This window comes from Argopecten irradians, chromosome 15 (genome assembly GCF_041381155.1).
Source record: "Argopecten irradians isolate NY chromosome 15, Ai_NY, whole genome shotgun sequence".
NCBI lineage: Eukaryota > Metazoa > Mollusca > Bivalvia > Pectinida > Pectinidae > Argopecten > Argopecten irradians.
In genome coordinates, this window is record NC_091148.1 from 7,022,221 (window position 1) to 7,047,921 (window position 25,701).

The 25,701-nt window shown below is 34.4% G+C and overlaps 2 protein-coding genes across 3 annotated transcripts in view; both read left to right on the forward strand.

Annotated features, from left to right (window-relative positions):
* The first annotated feature begins 8,165 nt into the window (after positions 1-8,165).
* Positions 8,166-9,834, forward strand: LOC138309785 (5-hydroxytryptamine receptor 1E-like). Its single transcript, XM_069250995.1, has one exon. It carries the CDS (start codon positions 8,166-8,168, stop codon positions 9,207-9,209), a length of 1,044 nt encoding a protein of 347 aa, XP_069107096.1. The 3' UTR covers positions 9,210-9,834.
* An 8,575-nt stretch (positions 9,835-18,409) lies between these two features.
* The window catches only part of LOC138309392 (potassium channel subfamily T member 2-like), a 61,355-nt gene continuing 54,063 nt past the window's right edge, over positions 18,410-25,701 (forward strand). The window contains exon 1 of one of the 2 annotated variants that reach the window (XM_069250582.1): positions 18,410-19,215. The gene's annotated coding sequence lies outside the window, so the exon portion shown is untranslated. The remainder of the gene's footprint in view (positions 19,216-25,701) is intronic. The other variant, XM_069250584.1, reaches the window with a different exon arrangement.

Sequence of the window (25,701 nt, forward strand, 5' to 3'; positions counted from 1 at the left end):
ACAATTGTTGCTGGTTTATTTACATTAATTTTGTTAAATCGATATGCATAATTGGCCTTTCCTGTGATTTAGCCTGCTTGTATGGCCTGTTGGGGACATATACACACACTCACACATTTTAAAACACATTTATACAATATTTCAATGGTTCTATTTAAGAAATATTTATAGTAATATGTGTTCATCAATTTCTTCATTATGATAATTATATATTAAAATTCATGCATTAAATTGATTCGTATAATATAAGTTGATTAAATATAGACGTTAAAGATCTACAATATTGATATTTTATTCCTTCTTTTTCTATCAGCAACATGCCCAAAGCAGCGAAGAAACATTCTTCATCTTCAGCTACACAGCCAAAAAGGAGCTCATGATCAAGTCACCTTCCAGTTTCAAATTCCTCTCAGACAGTGATTCAGTCAGTGCAGGAGCTTCCAGTTCTAAGTTCCACTTAGCCAGGAATGCAGCTAGTTCTCAAGCCTGTAAACAGTGTCTCGTACGGTACGGTCATTGATCCTCGGCCAGGGCTTAAAATACACCCCTGGAAATTGTCCCAATCTTGCTAGTAATACTGACATCGGGTCCATTTGTTAATTGTGGTGTTGCCAATTTCAATAATTTTGAGAATTTACAACTTGATGCCGTCCATATTATTACAGGCTACCAATATATACTAAAACAGAGTTTATTTATAAAGAAATTGGATGTCTTCCGTTATCTAAACGGAGAGAGATAAGAAAATTAACCCTCTTTTATAATATAAAACATAACATAGCTCCCTCATATTTTTGTGATATCTTACCAGAAAACATTCGTGTCCTGACAAGCTATGACTTACGAAATTCCTAGAAAGTGAGGAAACAATGTTATATAGACTTCAAAGCAAATTAAACTCCTTCTTTCATTCAACTTCACCTTCGAATAATTTAGATATATCTAGTAGGAATTCTCCAACTTTAAATTTAATCTAATCAAATATAAGTAAATCATTTCTTACGATTTGTTTTCTACATTTTGGAACTAGACGCTTAATATTCTCCATTGTCGGTAAATTGTACGTAAACGCTTCGCATTAAAGCAATTTACCTCGTGCTCCATTGGGTTTATCATCTCATAAACTAAACAAAGTAAGAGGCAAAACCTCAATTAACAGCTGGTACACTTTGATTTTGATTTAGTTATTTTGTGTTTACAGCTGGCTGTAACACTTTAGTCAGATTGTTCCAGCAAACTGTAACCTTTCCAATGTCTTGCTCTAACTCTTTGGTCACAATTGCTCAAGCTTCGTCAAAGTCAATAATGAAGAGTGCTAGTTATCTATATAACTAGCTTGCTGTAACTGTTTATCACATTGCTCAAACATGAACATTCTATTTAGGTACTTTTCATGGAAGATGATATGAAAACTAATTGCAAAACTTTGTTTTCCATTCGATACATGTATATGGAGTATAATTTCCGATGACATAATAACTGATAAATTTACTTGTGCTAGATAATTTATACATCATAAGTATCAAGGATATTCCCACAGCAAGTGGTAAATACATTGGAGTCAACTAACCGTGTTTGTATTTATATTGGACGTTTACTGAACTATTAAAATACAAAATATGTTTGTTTATCTCTTAAGGGTGTTGACTTTAAACTACTTTGATTAGTAGATTATTGAAATCGAGACAGGCGCTGCACTGTATATTCACCAGCAACACGCGTATGCCGGCCAGGATCAGCAAGATTCTTATTAAGTTTCAGTACTTCCAAATATATTCATATAATCGTCATCATAATTGTATATACATGTATATATTCATAAAATAATCGTAACCCCACAACAGAGATACATATATGTCCATCTTTCTGTTACACTTTAAATTTACTACCACTGTGTACGTCGTACCTCATTAATATGAGTCGGGACTGACAACGTACGTGTTTTGAAACCCCAGTTTGCAGGTATAGAGATTTCTACGCATTATGACATCAGCAGATCGGAAGGATTCTGATGTCGATGCTTGGTATCTGTGTTTCGGTTTAGACATAGACAGCTTTTTCCTCAGACACACGCATGACTTATTTTTCAAGTTAAGATAATATTTTAGGAATGTGGACACGCTAAATTATGTACTGATTATAGCAAACTTTTTTTGTTGGATTTTTTTTTACAAATTTCACTCCAGTTAAATACGTCATATTCATGTATATAAATATATGGCGTTATGCTATAGCACATATTACATACATGTTCTTCTGTTTATCCTTACCGCAATTCGTTTCAGCAGACTTTATGAAAAAGTTATAAATGTAAAGTGAGTTTGAACAGGAGAATCAGACGACCCGGGTAAGGTTTTGGAATCTATAATGTATATGTCCTTAAAAGATTAATATACAAATAAATATTGTGATTTCTGTGTAGACTCTCCTGAGGATGAAAAACACTTCTTTTTGATGTCCTAGATTTATCACCCCACGTAAAAAACTCAATCAAAATACCTATAATTTGCTGGCTCCAAATGTCAATCATGACCTTATCATTAATCGCATACATGACGTCTTTGTTAAAATTTTATTACATGGCTCTGAAGATAATATCGATTCATCAAACAAAGAATTTTTGATTATGTTTCCGAATATATCATCGACTCCAAAAGATTCCAGATAATTATTTCTTTACACTCCAATCCCCCTCCCCTCTGCATTTTCATCGCTCTATCCCCCTCCTTCGCCCCCCTCTCTCTCTCTCTCTCTCTCTCTCTCTCTCTCTCTCTCTCTCTCTCTCTTCTCGATTTCTCTCCCCCTTCCCTTTCCCCCTTTTTTTGTCGTGGAATGTTTGTGTGAGTGAGAGTGTGTGCGTTATTCTAAGGTATTGTCATGTTTATATTGTATTGTCATATATGTCGAGGAGAGTATCTAGTGGCCCTAGGGCTGTTTAATCCTCGTTAAAGAAATAAAGAATTAGAACAATATCCATGTGTACATTTGTTTATTTCCAGTAAAATACAATTGTTGATCATGTGGTTCCCAACGCCGTGGATATACAGTGTACATGGATTATCTACATGTTATTTTATATTACTATGTAGTAATCAAAGATGTTCAGCAACGAAATATATATGTTATTAAATCCTTATGTTCCAGCGTATTTGAACTCATATCTGTGAGAAAAAAAAACTAAATGATAATATTATATAGGTCTCAGACATGTACAACGATATCTGTGTCTTTTAAATCGCTATTTACAACCAGATAGGTTATATTATTTGAAAGATTCCGAACATTTCCAGACAGACTTGCGATGAGAGTCGACCCTGTTGTCATTATGACGTCACAGGTTGGGGCCACCAAATCGGGTTGTAGGTCTTAGGGCTTCATGCGTGTTTTCGAGAGAAGTCGCGTGATCTCTGATAACGTAACCCCTATGAAACTCGAACTTTCTCCATTTTTAACACCCCTCACACTATATCCAATGACACATTTATTAAGCCTTTTGTAACAAACGGTTCCTAATTTCGCGAAGTCAGACCAGTGTCTTTATTGTGTATGTAATGGTTAATAAATTCTTGAAAATGACTTCGTGAAAGATAAGATCGTAGCGTTGCAAATTATGTATATTGAACTCGTTTAATAAGATTCATACAATTAAGAAATGTAGTTCATAGTCACTCATGTAAGATCCTCTTTGTCACACTTTTCAGTGCAAGATGACAAGGCGTTTTATATGATATATGTATCAAATAAAAACATGAATGTATAATCCAGATCTTATAAACATTAGGGAATTTGTAGTTAAAACAGTTAAAAATATAAAGGAAAGTACATCGTCCCATATTTTAACTCGGACAATAAAAATTCTAATATAACAAAGTCCTAATCTTGGTAACTATCTTATGAATATTTTATGTATAAACACTATTTTTCATGTTATTTGAAACCAAACAGTAAAAAAGTCCATGCTTTTGATCGAATATCCAATGTAGAATATATACACTGAATGTTGTGTACTTGTAACCCTAAATCCAATACTATTTTTTGATTATTATTCGAGAAACACTTAAATTTAATCTGGATAATAAAATGGATCCATCAAAATTATACACAATTTATCAATTTTGAAGGAAATGAAATCTATTGTCATTTTTATATCAATATTCAAGAAAATTTCCCGTTTTTACCTAATGAAAGTTACACAAATATGATAATTAATGTTGGAAAGATAATCTATATAATTTATGATTCCTATTCAACATTGTCATCATTATTCGATAACATTTCATATTGAGAAGACAATATTACCGGTACGTCTGTTGTTGATTCCTACCGTCATATGCGTACTGCTGGTGAATATACAGTGCAGTGCCTGTCTCGACTTTACAATTCCACTAATCAATGTAGTTTTAAGTCAACACCACCAAGAGATAAACAAACATGGTTTGTTTTTAACATTTCAGTAGACGTCTAATAAAAGGACAAACACGATGAGTAATTGATACATAGCTTGGAGTTATCTCATCGTGTTTGTCCTTTTATTAGCCGTTAAAATTTAATATTGTTGGCAATTTCATTTTCGTTAAAATATGTTTTCACAATCGTTTTATAATTGTTATAGTAGTCCCCGATAAAAAAACACTTGCTAAAAAATAATATGTTTCCTATTCTGATAATTCTATTCACGAGTAGCAACCCTGCCAATGACGTACGTTCCTCTTGTATTACAGAGCTTATTGCCACAATGATATTATCACACTAAGGATTACAACAATAAGTGTCAAAATCCGAAACAACCGATCGTTTTCTACCTGTCACGTTTGTCCGGTTAACTAACTATTACTGATCAATAAAGCAATATGTTGGTTTATCTACTAGGAAATTCTGTACAAAAGTACATTGCTTGGTACGTTCCATCGAAACAAGGTCTACTCTACTCACTGCCAACAAGACATTCGGGATCACGACGTGCTGCCAATAACCCAACTTAGCGGTAAGATTTCTTTCTTAATCTTAAATATTATGAAATGATCATTATATTAAAATTATAATAAAATTTGACATTAGATATTTTTACTGAACGCAAAATATTTATAGATTTTATTTCCATTACAATAGTGTAAATTTGATTTGACGAAACTTTATTTATTTTCCGGATTAATGTAAATCACATTTAGGGTTAAACAAAGAATATGCATTTGATTGTTTTCATCAATATTAATAAATTATTTATTAGCTTGATGATCTTTTTATTGTATTGATTACAAAAACAGGATAACAAATTTTGCTTTTTCTAACCTCATAATTGCCATCTTTATGTCAGTAAGTTTTGGGTAGACATTTATTGTTTTGTTTGATACACATATCAAAAGCTTTACAATTTTTAATTGAAATGTTCATTAATGACACATCGACTCTTACAAACGTGGTTATATGAGTTTATTTTTAACAAATTCATTAACTTGATATGCCATGAGTCTTCAGGCAAATGACATATCTGTATCACTGTATTCTACAAGCTGAATAAAATTCATATTACGTAGACACAATTATCACAATTATCATTTTTAAATGTAGGTTACTTTAAATAGAAAAATTACCATGGTAAGAACGCTTTAATATCATTAAAATACATCGTTAAACATTCTAAAATCATAAATTTTTCCCGGAGGAGACCCCCGGACCCGCCAAATTCCAAAATCTCGCGCCTTCGGACGCTCGCAAATTCATCAAAATGCATTGAAAAACTCATCTTAGCCATTCTAAATCGTAATATTTTTTCCCGGGAAAGACTCCCGAACCCCCATAACACCAAAATCTCGCGCTTTCGGGCGCTCGCAAAATCATCAAAATACACTGTAAAATTCATCCCAGCCATTCTAAATCGTAATATTTTTCCCGGGGTTGACCCCCAGACCCCAAAATCTCGCGCCTCCGGCGCTCACACGCTAATTTGGCCAGTTTTCGTTAATTTCTTTTGAGCGACCCCACTGTCTATAAATGTGTACAAGGATTATATTTAATGATATATGAAAAAAGTATATAAAGTATATATGGTTGTGTGTTGAATTAATCTCCTCCTGTAGGTGCGGCGGGGGGAGGGGGGGGGGGTTACAAAATATTGAGGACCTTTGCCCCCCCCTATTACGTTTCATCTTCCTACGCCACTGCCATACAATTACTGTATACAAACAATTGAAATTCACCTGTGGTTTGTCGTAACACAGGTTTACCTGCACATATCGTATACGCAGGCGTATGAGAACATACTACAACAATGACTGCTAATTATGAATTGTTTAATATTCCTTTCAAGTCTGGCTTCCTAATTAGTGTCACTTTACAAATTGTGACTTACCTGTATATAGATACGACGCGTGTTTACTCAATCACACCCAGCATGGCTCGATCAGCGTGGCTGATCATGACCGGAAGCGTGTTTGTTTAGGAATCAAAAGAAACGAAAGTGTTTCCTAAGGCTTGTTGATAGTGCAAAATAATTTAACAAACCCACAATGTTAAATGTCTAATTCAAATCTAATTACTGGCTATTATTGAATAAACTAAAATTATTGGCACACGTAAAAAGTATGTGTATTATATAGATGTATATAAATAATAACTCTCTTTTTTCTAAATTCTGATACATGAAGTTGTGTTCTTTTCTGGATCTTCAAGTAGCTTTGATAAAAAAACGTTTAAAAACTATAATATAGTGTCTAGATTGATATAAAATATTTTCAAAGTATGATTAAGAATTTCCTCTGTTATTTTGGGGGGACTTTTTAAATTAAAAACCTTTATCAGCGTATACATTTAATCAATTGAATACCACATGCTCTAAAGGGCTTTGGTATATAATCTTCATTAGCATCAGCTATACAGATTTTTTTCAGTTAAAGTTGCTTTGAGAGAAATAAGCAAAAATAAGCAATACACAAACATTTTTATAAACGCTACCTATCACTGACCATTTATTTTCTTTTTACCATAAACATCCATTTGATAGTAAGACAGACTCTAAGTAAATAACTATACATACCTCCCCATTTTACAGGTAGTCTGTCAACACAAGAGCAGCTTCACATCGGTAATCAGTCTTGCATGACAAAACGTTTATTTTTAATTAATTATTTAATTGTATCTTAGTTGATTTATTGACAAACAATTGTGACTTCTTGAATTGCTATATATTTTTTCACTGAATCAGGAGAAAATGTATCAACAATCTATCAATTCTCAATTTAAAAAAAAGTTAGAAAGAAAGAATTTGTATAGTGAAAATACTGACAACAGAGTACATGAAATAAAAGGTTTAGCGTTTAGTCATTAACTCCCATTAACTGTTGTGAGACTGGGAATTATACAATAGCTATCTGTTTCTTGTAATTGCTAATAAGGCACAATAACTTTAGGCTAATATTAAACTAGAATTAGTCAAGAGACAAGAAAACAAACTAGACTGAGCTAAAATTAGCGGATTTTAACTGAAACTACGCTACATAATACCAAAGATAATCGGTACTCATGCAATCATTCAAATTGATTTCACATATTTATAATCGAATCTCATAACATTTCATGCATATAATTTTCCGTTATATTTCTTTTTTTTCAATATAACGTATAATACACAACAACATATCAATCATACTTCCACATACAAACAGAACAAAAAAGCAAAAAAAAAAAAAACACACACACACACACACACCCTCACACACAAAGACACACATACTCTTCACACAAAATCATATAATCGAAATACTGCACAAAAGACAGCACTAAACTACATTATACAGAACACAACAATATACAATTGATAAAGCATTTTAGTTAAACTATGTTACTTCAATAAAGTGACTATGGTGGTCAGGCTTAAATTATTTCCTACTTCCTATTTACCACCAGCACTCCGCCTCTGGAACGCGAGTTCGATTCCCAAGTGGGGCAGTTGCCAGTTAATGAACGTTGGTTGGTGTTTTTTCTCCGGGTACTTCGGCTTTCCTCCATCATCAAACATTGTTGTTTTTACATAACCTTGGCTGTAAATAGGACGTTAAACTAAACAAACCAAACAAAGTTTGGTATAATATACAAAAATGTGAACCACTTTGCTTTAAATATTCATACTAGACAACATTACCCTCTTCTGCTTATTATTCTGTCAACAGATGGCGAATGCTTGCTACGTTCCATCGAATGTCAGTGACTACACAGATTACGACACAGATATTGCCCCGATGTGGATCCGAGTCGGAGTGGTGGTGGTTGGAGCGGCAACAGTGCTGGTTAATATCCCAGCAATCATTGCTGTAATATTTACAAAACTTCGAAATCCTCAAGCCCGCAATTTACATCTTCTTATCTTAGGATTGACAGATCTTCTAGTTGGATTGTCCTTGTTTCCAATCTTAATTACGTTCATTGATCCGAATAGTCAAATAAGTCATACGTCTTGCTTTTTCCGGATGTACATTTTTGCGTTCATCTACTTCAACTCATTAGGACAAGTTTGTGTAATATGCATCGATCGAATTCTCTTGTTAGCTAGACCGTCATGGAGATTCACATCGAAATACGTAAGACGATATTTCTGCATGCTAAGTAGCATGTTTGTATTGATATTTTTATCATTGACTTTGATCTTCTTGATGTTTGGGTTTCCAAAAAATCACAAAGTTGCTTGCAAGCTTGAAAGTCTTTTCTGCGACCAGTTGCGCCATTTGTGTATTGCCATTGGTGTTATATCTACTTCTATTGAGTGTGTAATTGTGATATGCTGTATAATAATGATAATAGTTCTACAGAGACACGAACGTAAAATTCGAACGCAAGTCGGACCTACAAACAATATTGATACGGCTACAAAGGGAGTATCCAATGCACAAATACAGACTGCTGAAAATCGATATCAGATCAACCAACATAGGAACGGGGAACAGGAAAGCCAAATGAATCGAATAAGATTTAAAAGCACATTGACAATTATCATTATTATCATTAATCTTTTTATCTGTGTGACACCATTAAACTTAGGATTTATCGTGCAAGGTTTACGTCTGTTAGAAACTAGTAGAACCACACGGCATGTGTTGTTGATTTTGACCTCTGTTAATTCTTTAATTAATCCTTTTATATATTGTTTCAGAACCCCTGAAATAAGACTTACCATGCGGAACGGAATTACCAAATGTAGATCTGTATTTAAATGTTAAATAATGTCGTTAATTCGAAGACGACGAACCCCAACAGTGACTTCGCCCACCAAGTAAATACGTCACTAGTGTAAAATAACCTTTGCGATTTCTATTGGTTGGAAACTCATCGTGTCATCAATGACGTGACGTCAGCATTCGAGAACCTCGTGACAAAATATATATGTTGTATAGTGATGTTAAAGTGTATGTTCATTCCCATACATAAATGATAGATACTTCCACTTCGATGACTTTTGACATGGGCACCTAAAACTTCTCCATTAACTGTGAAGTGCATATTGTATTGCGGTATGCAAAACAGTCGATTATTTATTATAGAGACATGCTAAAGTCATTGTTTTTTGGGTTTTTTTTTTGCATTTAGTTCGATAAGGTAATAATTTATAAAGGGTTTAAAAACGTATAGTTGTTATCACCATTCTTTCAAATCCTAGCACAATTAAAATGACTTTACATTGTGAAAAGTAACAAACTTCGTCACAATATCTCGTAATTACTTGATATCTGAAATATATCTCCTCGTCTTTATAACAAGCCTGATTATCTATGGCAATTGTTCATCAAATAATAGTTCAATCAGGTTATAATTTATAAACTCGATCATTGGACGATATTTAGTGTATCTTTACAGTACACAATGTAACAAAAGCATCATTGGGATTCTAATAAAACTATGGTCATTTACATGAAGAGACTAACGAATCTAACTGTTTTATATATTACATAAATATTCTTGAAAACCCCACATTTCTGTCAATTTTCTTTTTAAACTTCATAGTTTAAAATGAATATATTGTAGCGTAATGCATTTTATTGTTGAATCATGTCTATTTTGTCCATATTATTATTATTAACTTAAATATCAAAAAAATTGTAATGTTTTAATAGTATGCATACCAACATTTTAATTTGGTTCGTGTTATGATAATATAACTCGGCATTGCAGGGCAACAGACAAATTGAATAACGCACGTAAGCGCATTACATGTATCAACATTCACTATAACTACATTTTTTTTTATATTTATTCATTTATTTTGTTATTGTAATTCGAAGTATTTCATTTCATTCATTCGTCCTACTTTCGATTACTAATTCATTCCCTGGCTATTTCCTTAGCATTTGATAACGAATAACTAAAATTGCTTGAACATGGATTTTATTTTCACCAACTCAATTTACTGCAAAATTAATTGAGATTTATGACACCCTTTCGAATATTATGCCTAAAACATTTAAAACGTTGATTTATTTTCGCTTTCAGGTACAAAATGTATTTAAACCACTTTATTTCTCCGTATACGATATGTTGCGCGTTTGTTATTTTTAACATAAACTCGTTGCCAATGGTTCTTGGTAACAATTGTGCATTCATTTGAATCTAATTCCATCTAATTATACATTCGTGAAGCATCTGAGTTCTCTCCCAAAATTACGCAAAAATATGCACATCCCGAATATTATAAGACTCTTTCATATGTGGATATGAAGGATAGGGATATCCTACCGAGGGTCACAAAATGTAGTAAAATCCGAGGCTTGCCGAGGGTTTTCCAACATTTTGTGATCCCTAGGGTAGAATATCTCTATCCTTCATATCCACTTATGAAAGAGTATTTTTCTTTCATACCTCGACATTTTATTGCAATTTTCCAAATAAAATATCCCGCCATTTTGAAATAAATTCAAAGAAATCTACGGCTGAAAGTCAATTTTTCGAAAAATTACGTGATATTTTCAACAAAAAATCCGCTGTTTGCATCTTTTATAGTAAAACCAGTCAAGTTTGTGGGGAAAAAAACATTAAAATTTTACCGAGGAAATAAAAAAACTTGATGACGCCGTGACGTCACGAGGCTTTATTGCATGGGTAGCTATGCAATGCAGCCTCAGGCGGTATGAGTGTATTGCTCTAGACCACCCAGTATTACATTGTACACCCGTAGGTATGGAAGAAAAAGAGATTCGTAATGGTTTTGTTTTACTGAATTTGTTTTTAATGCTGAAGCGGGATTGGACTGCGTAGAGCATTCGGCTAGTGTTCGCAGGTCCCAGGTTCGAATTCCTTTCTGGCCGCTACATTTTTTCCTATCCTGTAACAGAATTGCCGCCCAACTAAATACCCATGGTGGTGGTATAAGGGTCTCGGATGTCTTCGAGGGCGAAAACTTTCAAGAAGGAGGGAGGAGTATAGCGGGATTGGACTGGGTCGATCATCGGTGACCATGTAGATCAACGCTAAAACATTCGACTAGTGTTCGGAGGTCCCGGGTTCGAATCCAATCTGGCCGCTAGATTTTCTTCTATCCTGTTACAGTGTCAGTTTTCTTATATAAGTCGCAAAAAAGCGAACTTGAAATCGTACTTGAAAATTATTTAGTTCAACAGTATCATTCATAATCAAGTCGAAATTAATCCGACATGTTATCTCTCAAACTTTTGCATTGCCCACAATTTTATAACATCGACTCGTCATCATATATGCGATGAAATGTTGAGGGCGCCATTTTCGTTACTAGGAATTCTTGAGCACTGTCAATAGCAACCCCCTGTTTTTTTATTGCTTACATTGTATTAATTATCTGCCTCTAACATCGTTTTCAATGATATCCATTTCCACCCAATAAATGACCACCTGTGCTCACCGTAGCCCTTAGCATATCGCTATTCTAAATTATATTAATCAATATTCCATCGTATTATTCTCCCGTTGTTTAATACCTCGTGAATATGTTGCCATATCAACACCATAAAGATAAGTATCCGTCACCATGATATGACAGTGAGCGTTCAGCCTTGCGATATGTCTCCCGAAGGAGGTAAAACATATGCTATAAATTATTACATTGCGTTGAAACTATTTAGTTAAGTATAAAGGGCCACTGCGCATGCCTTTCCGAAACGGCTCTTAATTTTTAAATTCGAGATCGATAATTTTGTAGAGTCGCAAAAATTATGAACTTACCGTTAATACTACATATATCATCACCTTCTGAACAATTTGATTAAAATAAATAAAATGTTAATTTTTATAACGCGGGTCGTCTTATGTTTCTCGCCGTCTTCCTATATATCACGTGATATATATCGTTGACAATCATGCATTGCGCCAGGCGACAAACCAGCGAAATGACCAGTTTTCAAATATTACGCAGGAAATCTGTATATCTTTGATGTTGTGACCTCCTCTAAGGCCATCGGTATAAATTTACTGATGTTATTAATGTTTTAAAGAAACCTTTAAAGTTTGCTTCGTAAAGGTAGTGGGCCTTTGGCCTTTAGACCTATTTGATGGTAAGAATAAAAGCGATTTTTTTAGTAAAAGTTATAACAGCATATTTACAATTGCCATTGTTTCTGAATCGATAAACTAAGTTGAGGCAGATCTCATTATTTCCCAATAACCTGAGTGCAGAACGTGACCCGATTCAGTGCGTATGAATACAATTTGTTCATGTAAACATTGGCGGACTTCATTTAACATTCCACAAAATCACGTGTCAATGTTTACAAATAACATATGTACGAAACAATCGCAGATATACAATAAAACATATTCAAATTTTTAGACATGTTATTGCTTTTTGACCTGAATAAAAAAACTGAAATATAGGAACTATTTTTTGTAATGTCATAGAGAAATGGGCGGGATTAAGCTGCAGCCAACGGCGCGCTTTTTCTGAATGACTGTTGTGCACGGATAAACATGACGGCAGAATAATTTTGACGGCGAATAGCACAAGGTAAAAATAATGTAAATGATTGTATCTGATGTTCTAGTTGATTTTATTGTTCAAAGAAAAATATTATAAATATAAGGATTAACCTCTTACTTTGCTTAGTTTATAAGATGATAAACCCAATGGAGCAGGAGGTAAATTGTACATAAACGCAATATACCTCGTTCTCCTTTCGGTTTATCATATCATAAACTAAGCAAATTAGTAGGCCCATCCTTAATTATTAAAGCGCTTCTTCTAACGTACAATACAATAAACACACGAGGTAAAGGATCTAGACAACGTAGATCGATAAACTGTTTTATTACATAAATACAAACAATTAATCAAATCAATGTTTTTTGCTCGACTTTCATGTTTCTGAAATTACTTTGGTTTACATGCTCAGTATATAAATCACTACAACACCATGATATTTTAAAAAAAATTGAAGAAACAAAATCAAATTTTAAAATGTTTCCAATCCCTACCGGTAAACGTAGTTAATATGTAAAAATGGAAATGACACTATTATATTCAATATCTTCTATTTGTGTAACGTGAATGTTGCACTGTGTGGGTCAGAGTGGAAATAACAACTCAGTGGCTTTTATGTTCCACATCAAAAGATTTTCAACATTTTACACTCTTCCAATCCCTAAGGGTAAATGTTGTAACAATGTATAAAAATTGAAACTATTCAAATAAATCAAATGCTAAAAGGATGTTAATATTAAATATTCAATATGTTTTAATATACATTTACATTGGACATGTACTTTAACATAACATTGCAAAAATGCATACTCGTTTTGTATGGTTCACGGTCAAGTTCATCCTCGATTTTCCAGGGGTTACTATCACTGTCGTGATATCCTCGATACTCCAGGGGTTATTATCACTGTCATGATATCCACCCTTTGGCTATGTTATAGCAAAACCAAAGGCCCTGTTTGTGACAATAAATGAGACAGATAGTTTCTTTGACGCACACTTAAAGAAGTTGATATCGATATGGTTGAGTGCATGGCTTTGAATTTGGACATCGCTGTCTCTGTAATTTTGAAAAAAAATGATATGGCATATTTCATTGGTTGATATACATGTAATGACAGTGATAATAATTTCTAGAGTATCAAGGATGGGTCAAATTATTTAATCGTGATATACAAGTGGACAGTGATATCTCAACCCGAGTGAAAAATTTTGGTTGGTCAACCCGAGGCTTGCCGAGGGTTGGCGGACAATATCTTTCACTCGGGTTGAGATATCCCTGTCCACTTGACAGACCTATATTTGATTATTTTCTCTCATACTTTCACAAAACATTATGCAAATGCAGTTTTTTTAGAAATATATCCATAGCGCCTCAATCAAAGGAACGTCACAGTGCTTCAAAATTAATGACGTCGCCCACAATAGGCACCGCATGTATTAATGACGTCACGTCATTGTCTAGCGCGTGTGAGCTGTCTTATCCCTACCTCACAACCGCAGTATAACCCTGTCAAGTATGGGAGAATACATTGTCTGTGTTATCCGTCATTTTTTAAAAATGTAATATAAAGTCATATGTATGTTTATTGCTGTCTTAATATGGAATATGCATAAAATAAAAATTGAAAAAAAAAAACAAAAAAAACACATGTTCGTATCATTCATAAGGGAGACATCAAATTCGTATGATTTCGGAGTCCGAGGTAGAGATGGGCACAAAAAAAATAGCATTGTCATTTTGGAGTATAAGCAACTCAACACCTACAGTGTATATATTTGAATGGCCTTCGACGGTAGGGGGGAGGTATTGTCAACGATGACCTAACAGATAGGGTTACATATGAAAAGACATGGTTTATTAAAGTCTATCCAGGAAAGACAAACGGAATCCTTAATTATTTCGAGTTTTGACCCAAAATTACATTTTTATGTAAATTATATTGTTTCTAATATTGTCACTTTTGAATTTTTAGATAATCGATTCCGGTTGTAAGTTGAGCTAACACATTCACAGGAATAACTACCTATATGATTGTCAAGATTCTAGAGTAATGCGCTATATACATGTATGTTTGTCATAAAGGGGCTTACATCGTCTAAGTGGTGGCACTTTGTTGATATATGTAGGATGATTTTGAAATGAAAATTATCGCTCTTTCCAACGGTAGTAACCATGATGATGTGGTAAAAATGTGTTATTATAACCGCTAAATCTAGGCGGGTTAGAAATTTCGAGTCTTGGAGCTTTCCACCCTTCTCATATATATTACCATGTAGAGTATGATTTTTACCATTTTTATCTAGACCTCTTAAATGTCTGAATATGGTCTTAGGGCACTCTGGTGGGTCCATGATTATATAATATGTAACTCATTCCAAGATCCATGTGAGCACACTGACCATATAAGTAAAACTATTAATAAAACAACTAGGACTTCTTCGAAATTTAAAATCCATTCTTTTAGACGTACATCAAGCACACTGGAATTTAATTTGTGCTGTACTAGAATACCCTAAAATCTCGATGATAAGTCTGAATAAAAAATAGGCCTATCTTGAAAGTTAGCTTTGTAGATCTCTTTTAAGGGTAAATTTTGAGCTATGAAAATAATAGTTCAGACTGTAAATATAAGGATTAAAGTCTCTTTCTGGTGGTTCTATCGAAGGATAAAGTTGAGTAGGGTATCGATATTTGTTTCATGGACCGCTTCGCGGTCCATTCCAAATATCGATACCCTACTCAACTTTATCCTTCGATAGAAGCACCAGAAAGAGACTTTAATCCTTAAATAAATGTATATTTGTATAAATTATCAAATGTGTTCATGTACCTAATGTATTTTGTTTTCTTTTGTTTTAATTTGAAATGTTTCGAATTAAGCCAGTGTAAGTAAGGCTATCATATGTTACAGAATAAACACATGTAACTTCTAAAATACGAAGGGCTTGAAAATAAGCCGGTCCTGAAAATAAGCCTGGGATTTCCTACCGCAATGTAAGCCGCGGCTTATCGTCGAGATTTTAGTGTAGTGATAGATACTAGCTATATATATACTTGAAGCAGGTTGTACTGTTAACGGATTACTATCAATAAAACATTAAAACTATTGATTGTGAAACTGGCTGGGAACCTTCGCCTAATAAACACTGTTCTCCATTGATTTGTTTTTCTGAAGTCATAATATATATTCAATTCTTTCAATTCCGCGTTGGCCGAGTGGGTCATGAGTTTGAATCCCATGTTGGGCTGTTGCCAGGTACTGACTGTTGTCGGTGGTTTTTCTCCGGGTACTCCTGCTTTCCTCCACCAACAAACATGACACGTCCTTACACGACCCTGGCAGTTAACAGCACGTTTAACTAATAAAACCCAAATTCTGTCAGACTTTGCAAAATATCCTAATCCTTTATCCAAAGAAATTGGATGTAACAATACCGGATCCCACACCTTCTTTCTAACGAAGAAAATTATACTTGTCCAAATTGTTAGACTTGGATCTTCGTATATTTGCTTTCCTTGTACCAATTTCCTAATGACACCAGACATAGACAAAGTATGTACCTGTATTACTTTTGGAAATAGTATTATCAACATAATACATAAGGAATCGTTCAGGTTCTCTACGGACCTTTACATATGTATTTAGATCTAGTTTTGTGACATATCGAAAAAGGCATTGCACCATGAACACATTCTGTTCAAGGGAACTAACTCGCAATACAATTTTCGTATTTCAATTCTAATGCAGTTATTCCCCTTTATTCACAACATTCTTTGGCCGTAATTATTTTTACACTGCCAATATATGCATTAATGTATTTCAGTAGAGAGAAGTATTTTCTGCATTCATTAATATTACCACATTTCAATTTTAAAAGCAGGCACACATTTTACCCAGCCCATGTACGCTAAAAGGGGTTATCACTAAACATCAGTGTATTCATTCAGTTTGTGAATATCTAATTAATCCAGTGTGAAAATTATAATCTTTTAAGAAATAATATAGGATAATATAATATACAGATATGGGGAAGGCTTTTAAAAACCAGCTCGTCGCCTAAAACGTATGAAAAGAGAAAGATGAAAGGAAGCAATAACAATTGTATAATGCACGTTATCCCCGATACAGTCGAAATGATCAAAGTTCGAAGTTGAATAAAACCCCTAACTTTCCTCTTAAATAACTCTTTTCAATAGCTCTAGTATCAGTGAATCAAACAGTTTATAGCTAATAAAACGAGCCGAGATAAGCCCCTGGTATTTTGCCTTTTTCCATGTGACCTTTTCTAGGTTATATGGCCCTGAATAGTTTACCCACCGTCTCGTATGGTGATAGGTGAGTGAAAGTGGTCGCCATCTACTTTAATATGTGATATATTTTTAATTCATCCAACCTATAAATAATTTCAGAATGAAGGTCGCCACGTGGAACACTATTTACTTGATCTATTAAGGTAATATATATATAATTTTGCTGAATTTTCGACTCATATCACATGGGCTCTATACATATATATGTCGTGATTTGGACAACACCGATGTCTATACTATATCCGCAGGATCTTTATTACTCCGTCTTTCCTCTAACCTTATCACCACACGTAGACACTATAAAAATAGACTGCTGATATACATGTACCTGGCGTTTCCCTTAAAGACGAACTATTGTAGTTCCGAGTATCAGTTGGTTCTGACACCAGACTTCAACATTTTAACAGACATAAATATATTGCGTTTAGGTAAAAATGTGTAGAACTTTCTAAGAAACAAGTAACAGCTTTTTTCTCATGAAATAATATTTTTTTTTGATAAATGAAAACAATGTTCTATATGAATAAGTTTTTTTTCATTTTTTTTATAATGAAATTAGTACCAATGATATAGACCAAACATATACATTTTCAATACTGAACGGGCACGACGAATTGTTGTTAAAGTATGAGCAAGTTATGTGTTTTCATTTTTTTATAGTATACGTTATAAACTAGGTACAGAATTATAAGCGGGAACCCGTATTTATTTAAGGCTGCATATCAGTATTACCAAAGTCTAAATAAGGACTATTTGACAGTTAATTTGATCGACTCAACCATGTGGAAATCGTAGACACGGCATTATGATTAAGTACGTATATATGTCTATCAATCACGGCATCTCTAATAAAAATTATTTCAATATTACTTGAAAATCATCTAATTTTTTGGAATGCTAAAAATATTCTTATTACAATAAGGCATTGCAATTAAACAAGAAAATCCTTTTGAATTTATTAAGTAATTAATTTTCTTCCCGAAATAACGAAAGCACATTTTGTTCTCTAGCCTCTATTTCCGGATAGGAACTAACCACAGCACTTCTAGATAAGGTTAATGTGAATATATGTACATGTATACATGCATAAGTGGTACAAACTAGTTATAGCTGTAGCCAGGACATAACTTTATTTTGCAGCGTTTTCGGTCAAAATAGAAATATGATATTCACAATGTATCTGTTTGTAAATTTGAAGTGAATATATATGGCCAAAGCTGAGCTGCGAAGTCTTCGATTTTAAAGTGAATTTGGGCACAGTTCTAGGCACAGATGTATAGAACTGGATGATAAATATCATCAGTGAAATGAGACTGACATTTGAAACTTTCTCGAGTGAAAGTGTGTGTGGTGCATAAATCTAGGCCATTTACAACCGACCCCATCGCACACACACGTGTACTTTATCACGCGACAGGGCCAAGTACGTATATACTAGTAGAGTATAATTTATGACGGACAACGAGCAAATGTCCGCGAAACCCTGCCACTGCCGTGTCAAAATATATGCCCCACCACTAGTACTGTGTCAATAAGTGACTGTTAATGAAAAACGGACACTTTACGGCTGGTCGCTTCCGTTTAAAAGGTGACAGCAAACGTTTGTGTGCGAAGTACTTGATGAAGCACAATATTACGTATTTGTTTGAATGTAAACACTAAGGGAGAGAGGTTAAAAGTTAGTCTGTTTGTATCCGTGTTCATCCAAGTGCGACCCTTCAAGGCCAGGACGCTAGGATCTAACTCCACCGCTAATGGCGCGCAGAACGTGCCGTACGGGACAAAGACATCCTACGTCGCGTGGATATGTGCACATGTGGGGACTACTGAGACCAAGCACGTGATTCCTGAGGGGATGTTTACGTTTTTTTCAGTTCTTTGTGCAAATTGTCATTTACTGTGATTTTGCCGGATATGTGACCTCATTGTAGCACGTGGAATTGACTGGACTGACATTGACTATAAACAAATCAAGGTACTGTATAATGTTTATTTTCATATTGTATTAACAATAGCCATTGTTTACTCATTGTGAAATGCATGCTCTTTCAAATCATTGTCATCAATAAATCAATGAGGGCGAAGCTTCACCATATGACAACGTTGAAACAAAACCCCCAAAAAATAAAAAAATAAAATGAAAAAAATAAATATTGTCTTTTATCAGGAAATCATGATATGTAATTGGTTTAATACATTCTACCAAAATGCGTAATGTCATCAACATCTAAAATATCAGATGAACTTCAACACATTTAACTTAAAATGACATATTATGAAAATGATTGTGTGTGATGTCCAATGGCCAACAAGTTAAAATGTCTAATATTTCATCCTAAACAGTATCCGCACATAGATCAAGATGGATAGTTTGATTTAACTATCAGCGACTGATCGTAGGTCGGTGATTTTCTCATCAAATACTCCGGTTTCGCCGCGTAATAATATACCACGTCTTTATATAAGTGAACACAGTTTCTGATAAAACCCTTTATCTTTGATTCTATACTAAATTTCTCTACGTAGATTTTAATTTTGATATTTACGTACACATGACAGCACGGGTTTATAAGTGAGAATCCTAGGTGACAGGATGTCATTCTTATTACAAAGGTTGAAATGCACGATAAAAAAAAAACCCTGACAAACGTGAACAAATACATCGTTATCACTTAACACTGGATTGATGTAAATGTAGCTTTTTATTCAATTACAACGTAAAAACGTGCAATGTGCATGGTTGCCTGGTATCGACATTACATAATTTCGGCACAGCAGACGGATATGTCGTAAATGTGATGAATATGATATTTTATTTGCACAATACACTTGTAATCAGTTTTCTTGGGTGGGTATGTATTTACACAATAAACACTCTCCTGCAATTTCCCACTTTTTATTAAATCTTTTAAACCACACTTCAAATATAGTGAATATCCTGTACTTGAAAAGTACACTGTAAGGAGAAAAAAACTAACATGTAATTTCACCTACTGAAAGTGACATGATGTAAAGTATGTTTTTCGACACAAATGGGTATATGGACCCATGAATGATATGTTTTCGACACAAATGGGTATATGGTCCCATGATGTAAAGTATGTTTTTTGACACAAATGGGTATATGGGCCTATGAATGATATGTATTCGACACAAATGGGTATATGGGCCAAGCAATGGTGCTACATTTTAACACATGTTGTAATATAAGCATATCTAAACTTAGATCGAGATAATGAAAGAAAGACGCAATAAAGATTTTATATTTGAAGACGATGGGATAATTTTGCCGCCAGGGTAACATTCGGTAGTAAAATCACCGTTATTTACATTATAACATTTTTTTATCGCTGCTCCCTATTGTTATCTATATACCATGCACACATTTATATATGCACTCTGACGCCTTCTAGCACGTGGGGTATGGAAATGAGTGACAGCGAAATGTGCATTTCATTAATGTCGCATTACGATATGGCGAACATGTCAAATTTCACCGAGGTCAAAGGTCAAGTTCGCCCGCGGACCATGTGTATATATATAATATGTGATAAGGAATTGCCTGCGGTGGTGTGCTGTACGGCCAATTTAAATACTAATGATATTTTATGCACTTGTCAACGTCAAGCATCAACTATAAATAGCTTTAAAGTGTCTACGGGTTTTAATGGCGACTCGGTAATTATATATTGTTAACATTCTCTAGAGCTAGATGTTGATGTGATAAATAGAGGTTACATAACGAGTGGCTGATGGGTACGGAATTTATTTCACACAAGGATTTAAAGTCTCATATACGTCCTTGTTTCACACAAGTGAATTATTTTGTAAAAGTTACAAAACACAACAAAAAGCTGTCTTTTTGTAGCTTTACTAAAGCCCAAGATTGTGAAATAAATTCTACATATCAAATAAGTGAAATAACCTCAATTTGTGTGACCTGTTTCTACCACAATTAAATCATCTTCTTGAAGACTAGACTAAGGTAATTAGTGGTTGCATAACGAGTGGCTGTTGGGTATGGAATTTGTTTCAAACCAGTGAGTTATTTTTTAAGTTACAAAACACAAAGAAGTCGTGTATTTTGTAGCTTTTACAAAGTACATGTAACTTACGAGTGTTAAGTAACTTCCATATCCAACAACCCCAGATTGTGTGACCTGTTTTCGGGCTACTACAATTAAATCGTCTTCAAGAAGGCTAAACCAAGATAAACAGAAACAGAATTTTTACGAATTACATTTTGAACGAACAACTCTTCGATGCATCCCTACTTACTGAAGGTCTTTTGTGAATCTACATGTATATTTCTATAATTACTAAAATAATAAACTAATATTCGTAACATGCGTACGTACACAGATATGATTGCATGTAGCATGATTACTGCTGGAAATTCAATTCGTTTTAGCTTTGTTGTGCGTCCCTGTTCCATATACCGCAGTCTCCCAAACCACACACCTCGCTTTTCACGCACGCAAGACACCACTACACGGGAGGCCGTCCTTACATGACCCTGGTTGTTAATAGGACGTTTATATAACAAACCAAACCAAACTGGCGCGGATAGGTCTCGAACCTACGATCCAGGAGTTGAGAGTAAGTGATGAGATATCTAACACTGTGATGATTCGGCCGCACAGTTAAAATAATTAGTGATAGCCATTTCTACATTATCATACATGTATGTGACAGAGTATTTGCCTCCTCATCTCGATTTCCCGGGGGATCAGAAATCATAGCAAATGCAGGATGGCACGACAATCTGTTTAAAACCATCCGTTTGCGACTTCATTTACAGTAAAGTTGTATATGTCTGACCATTTGAAGGTACCACTATTTTGGTCACATTCAGTTGACCCCGAACATCGTGAATACTCATTTGATACTGACTTATCAGAAGCGGTATTTCATAATCGACTTTGGTGGGTCTGTAACAAGATCACAGGGATCTGAGAATTAGTTACAGTTTATATAATTATGGATCCACCATACACAGGGATCTGAGAATAAGTTACAGTTTATATAATTATGGATCCACCATACACAGGGATCTGAGAAATAGTTACAGTTTATATAATTATGGATCCACCATACACAGGGATCTGAGAATTAGTTACAGTTTATATAATTATGGATCCACCATACACAGGGATCTGAGAATTAGTTACAGTTTATATAATTATGGATCCACCATACACAGGGATCTGAGAATTAGTTACAGTTTATATAATTATGGATCCACCATACACAGGGATCTGAGAAATAGTTACAGTTTATATAATTATGGATCCACCATACACAGGGATCTGAGAAATAGTTACAGTTTATATAATTATGGATCCACCATACACAGGGATCTGAGAAATAGTTACAGTTTATATAATTATGGATCCACCATACACAGGGATCTGAGAATTAGTTACAGTTTATATAATTATGGATCCACCATACACAGGGATCTGAGAATTAGTTACAGTTTATATAATTATGGATCCACCATACACAGGGATCTGAGAAATAGTTACAGTTTATATAATTATGGATCCACCATACACAGGGATCTGAGAATTAGTTGGATCCACCATACACAGGGATCTGAGAATTAGTTACAGTTTATATAATTATGGATCCACCATACACAGGGATCTGAGAATTAGTTACAGTTTATATAATTATGGATCCACCATACACAGGGATCTGAGAATTAGTTACAGTTTATATAATTATGGATCCACCATACACAGGGATCTGAGAAATAGTTACAGTTTATATAATTATGGATCCACCATACACAGGGATCTGAGAAATAGTTACAGTTTATATAATTATGGATCCACCATACACAGGGATCTGAGAAATAGTTACAGTTTATATAATTATGGATCCACCATACACAGGGATCTGAGAATTAGTTACAGTTTATATAATTATGGATCCACCATACACAGGGATCTGAGAATTAGTTACAGTTTATACAATAATGGATCCACCATACACAGGGATCTGAGAATTAGTTACAGTTTATATAATTATGGATCCACCATACACAGGGATCTGAGAATTAGTTACAGTTTATATAATTATGGATCCACCATACACAGGGATCTGAGAATTAGTTACAGTTTATATAATTATGGATCCACCATACACAGGGATCTGAGAATTAGTTACAGTTTATATAATAATGGATCCACCATACACAGGGATCTGAGAATTAGTTACAGTTTATATAATTATGGATCCACCATACACAGGGATCTGAGAATTAGTTACAGTTTATATAATAATGGATCCACCATACACAGGGATCTGAGAATTAGTTACAGTTTATATAATTATGGATCCACCATACACAGGGATCTGAGAATTAGTTACAGTTTATATAATTATGGATCCACCATACACAGGGATCTGAGAATTAGTTACAGTTTATATAATTATGGATCCACCATACACAGGGATCTGAGAATTAGTTACAGTTTATATAATTATGGATCCACCATACACAGGGATCTGAGAATTAGTTACAGTTTATATAATTATGGATCCACCATACACAGGGATCTGAGAATTAGTTACAGTTTATATAATTATGGATCCACCATACACAGGGATCTGAGAATTAGTTACAGTTTATATAAATATGGATCCACCATACACAGGGATCTGAGAATTAGTTACAGTTTATATAATTATGGATTCACCAGCGTACCCATAGATCATTTTAGACCTTTAAGGGATCTATATCTGAAACCGCTAAAATTCATACTCTACATTCTTCTATACAGTTAAAGAGTGCAAAGCTCTCCGACACAAAACGTCTACCCCACCTAGCTTTAGCGACTTAAAACACATTTCTAGCACGTCTTGACTAAAACGGTTACTACCGCTTGAAAGAATGACAGTTTTTCTTTCAAAACCATCCTATATAACTACACTAGGGTTAGGGTTGAACGTTTTTATACAAGTTGTCATCATTAAGATATAATAGCAGCCCTTTTCATCGGAATCTGGAAATTCATGATGCCATTTCTACTTTTCTTCGGGTGTCTCTGGTGTGTAGGTTACGCCAAAGGTAACTGACGAGGTGTCCCGAAAGAAGCATAACAACTTTTCATGACAGTCATCCATTGCGAATGTAGCGGAGGTTCCGCTCATGGTTACTGCGTGAAAAAATGACATGATAATTTGCCATTGCCCGATCGAGAACATTTGTCTTTTATTTTTGTTGAAAGGGGGCTGCTATCATTACACCAGGCACGTTCTCAATTGACCCTGCTGTTGATAGGACTTTAAAATAAGAAGAAAAAAAACCGCAAAGGATATGACTATAACTTATACCTCACTGTTTGTCTTAGTGTCCGGGTCTTATCGTGTCATATTGATTTATTTCTATTTTGTGTTTTTAATCATTTGTTTTTTTACAAGTTTTTACTTTTATTATTTCTTTGGTTTTTTTTTCCTTTCATTTGAATCCGACAAGACCAGGATACGAATGATAAAAAAGTTATGATCATATCCTTTCGTGACAAGTAAATACCAGAATATTACATCATGTGTTTTGTACATGACCATGATAGATGGAGAAAGAACGAACCCAAAGCACCGTAGATTTTAGAAAGATAAACCAGTCGCCATTTTCGTTTGTTTCGACAAAATATTACATGGATGTTTTAACTAATATAAATGGCTTGTAGGACGAAATAAAGTAAGACTGTTTTCTAGAGTTTCAAGCTTTATGTATTTGAGTCTCCTGTTAGTGGGAGTTTGACCATTTGAGACATATTTGAGTACATATAACGACAGAACCAGGTACAAAACAGGCATTTTGGAACAAACTACGCGGATCAGAGTTATCGACATTGATCTAAATTAGTTCTTGAATGTGTTGTTTTTTGGAATGAAGTAGTATGCTGTTTCCATCTGAGATATGAAAGATGGATTACATCTAACGACAGAACCAGGTACAGTGTACCAGGATCAGCGTTTTCGGTTTTTATCTAAATTAGTTCTTGAGTGTATACGTACTGGGCACCATATTTAAGCAATGGAATTATGGAATAGACTCTTATATGGCAAATCGTTTGACGAGACATGACAGAACAGCTGGTGAAGACAATCCTAGAAGTGATGTCTTGAAGAACCGCGTTAAAATATATATTCAATGTTGCATCTGCAAGACACTTGTTGCTGATCTTCCAGATGCCACGGACGTTATTCGACAAGGTGAATCTAAAATGGAACCTGAAAGGAGGGCAAGGCGGAAAGAGGGGGAAAGGCGTATCAGAAAAACTGTCAATTTCTTCCAACGTCGCATACACAAAGGACTTCTCAAACTCATGGATGTGCGTATACGTCACGTGTTGGTGAAACCAAGAATAAAAAATGTCCAGACCCGCTGTTGTACCATAAATAATCAGTTGAGGTCATTTCAGGAGTCGTTTAAAGTAAATGCCAT